At 43.2% G+C, this 2,250-nt stretch overlaps 1 protein-coding gene across 1 annotated transcript in view; it reads left to right on the top strand.

Annotated features, from left to right (window-relative positions):
- Positions 1-726: 726 nt before the first annotated feature.
- ZNF793 (zinc finger protein 793) overlaps positions 727-2,250 on the top strand; it is a 7,267-nt gene continuing 5,743 nt past the window's right edge. Inside the window, exon 1 of the mRNA XM_012651500.1 lies at positions 727-874. Within this exon, the coding sequence (XP_012506954.1) occupies positions 727-874 (148 nt within the window). The remainder of the gene's footprint in view (positions 875-2,250) is intronic.

Genomic DNA, 2,250 nt, shown 5'->3' with positions numbered 1-2,250 from the left:
ATACATCCTTAACTTTTCACAATCTGCTTAGAATTGCCATTATACTACTTCACACAGAATGCAAGAAACTCACCTCATGCCTTCTAGAATATGCTTTCTGCATACACTTCTCCCTTGATAGGTTTCCCGTTGTCCCGATTTCCATCATCTTGTCACTCACAGACCTCTGTATACTTTTCTCTTGTTACTGAGTAACTTGCCACCTTTAAAATCACTGTTTTGCTTCCATGACTTTGCTCATACTGCTCTCCCGCAAGGAATGCAGTATTTCCATCTTCTGCAGAAAAGACTCGGCTCCACATATCCTTGAGCTCTGAAGCCTGATCAGACCCTGAAAAATTTAACAGACCATTGTCTCTACATGCCGTAGCCTAGATGTCCTGCCATCACAGCTCTTGTGACATTGTCACCTTGATGGCTTTACTTGTTGCTCTCCCTGTGTCAGACAGTGAGCTCCTTGAGGTTAGGAACCCTCCTGGATTGTGACCCCAGCTACCAACACTGGGCCAGACACATTGTGGGTCTTCAATGTTTGTTGACTCAAAGTATGAATGACAATGATTCATGATTTTCCAACATGATTTTCATTTTTCCCACCATATGTAACACAAAGCCAAGAATGTAAAAGGCATCCCAGATAGATTAATGATCATGGTAAAGTGTGATCTGTGAACATTGTAAAAATCAGTACTGACCCCCCGCCAACATTTTTTTCCACACGACTCAATGTCATTTCAGTTTCAACAGACACCTGTGTCATTCAAAGACGTGGTTGTGGGCTTCACCCAAGAGGAGTGGCACCGGCTGAGTCCTGCTCAGAGGGCCCTGTACCGGGATGTGATGCTGGAGACCTACAGCAACCTTGTCTCAGTGGGTAAGAATAGCTTCGCCATATGATTCAGGTTATGCTTGAATGACCATCTTTCCTTTCTCAGTTGCTAAAAGCGACTGAAGTGGCAAGAGCCTCTAAAGTACCTAATTTATTTAATAATTATCTACCACTTTCTATGTGCCAGAAACTAGTCACCTTTAAAATATTAACTCACTTGTACCACTATTTTATACATTGGGAAACTGAGGCACAGAGAGGTGAAGTAACTTGCCCAGAGTCACCCACCTACTACATGGCAGAGCCAGGATTTGAACCCGAGCAGTCTGGCTGCACAGAATGCATTCCTAACCCTTTCACTGTGTTGCCTCAGTGGTTTTGGATTGAATCTCAGTGGTCCTGGTTTACTAACTCCGTTTGGTTCTGGACAGGGTGTGTCTATAGTCCCCTCCCAAGTATAATGTCTGTTGTGCAGCCTTTAAAGCTGCCTGAGAGGCCCTGAAGACCAAGGAGCTCAGCCCAAGGCCTGGATCATTTCCCTGGAACAGGTTATGAAGGCACCAAACCAGATGTGATCCTCAGGCTGGAGCAGGAAGAAGCCCCGTGGATTTGTGAGGTAGCATGCCCAGGCTGCCACCGTTGGGGTAAGTGTGAGAAATCTAGCAAAAGGCGTACTGTGGAGACTGGCACCTTTGACATTTTGTTCAGGGTCCTTCTCTTAAAAGCTTTGGCATTTCTCTGAGAGCTTTAGCCTTGTTGATGACGCTCCAACCTGCATGCACGCCTTCCCCATATCTGGGTGCTCTTCCTGCCTCTCCTTTAAATCTCACCTGTGCCCTTATGTGCTTGGTCCATTTCCCTTTCTCCAGAATCTTTCACAATCAGGTATTCTTGCAAATAAACAACTATCTTCCTGTTTCTGCTGTCTTTTCCTAGTCTCTGTACTACTGTTTTGTTGTTTATATTCATAATAAAGGAAATGCTCTATTGCAGGTAAAACTTAGTAAAAATGAAGATGTAATTTTTTTCCTATCAAAGTTCACAACTCCTCTGATTTCCGTCCATCAGGTTAAGAACTGCTTTAGTCTCAGTTAGCTTTGTTGATTTCATTCTTTGATTAGTAGTTCACCTTAGAGCTCTTTGCCATTTATATTGTAAGTAATTGCTAGACCAACATGATAAACTCTCTGATCACTACTGTATCAGTGCTTGTCAAACTCTAATGTGTTAAGAATCACCTGGGCACCTTGTTAAAATGCAGATTCTGATTCAGTAGGTCTGGGGTGGGGCCTGAAATTCTGCATATCTAACAAGCTGCCAGATAAAGCCAAAGTTGCTACTTAAAGACCCACATGTTGAATAGCAAAGTGCTATATAACATTTAAGTGTCTTTCTTCCATAACAGGGATCAGCAAACTATC

Source organism: Propithecus coquereli, unplaced genomic scaffold, assembly GCF_000956105.1.
Source record: "Propithecus coquereli isolate 6110/MARCELLA unplaced genomic scaffold, Pcoq_1.0 Scaffold358, whole genome shotgun sequence".
In the NCBI taxonomy this organism is placed as follows: domain Eukaryota; kingdom Metazoa; phylum Chordata; class Mammalia; order Primates; family Indriidae; genus Propithecus; species Propithecus coquereli.
This window is presented reverse-complemented; position numbering and strand designations above follow the sequence as displayed.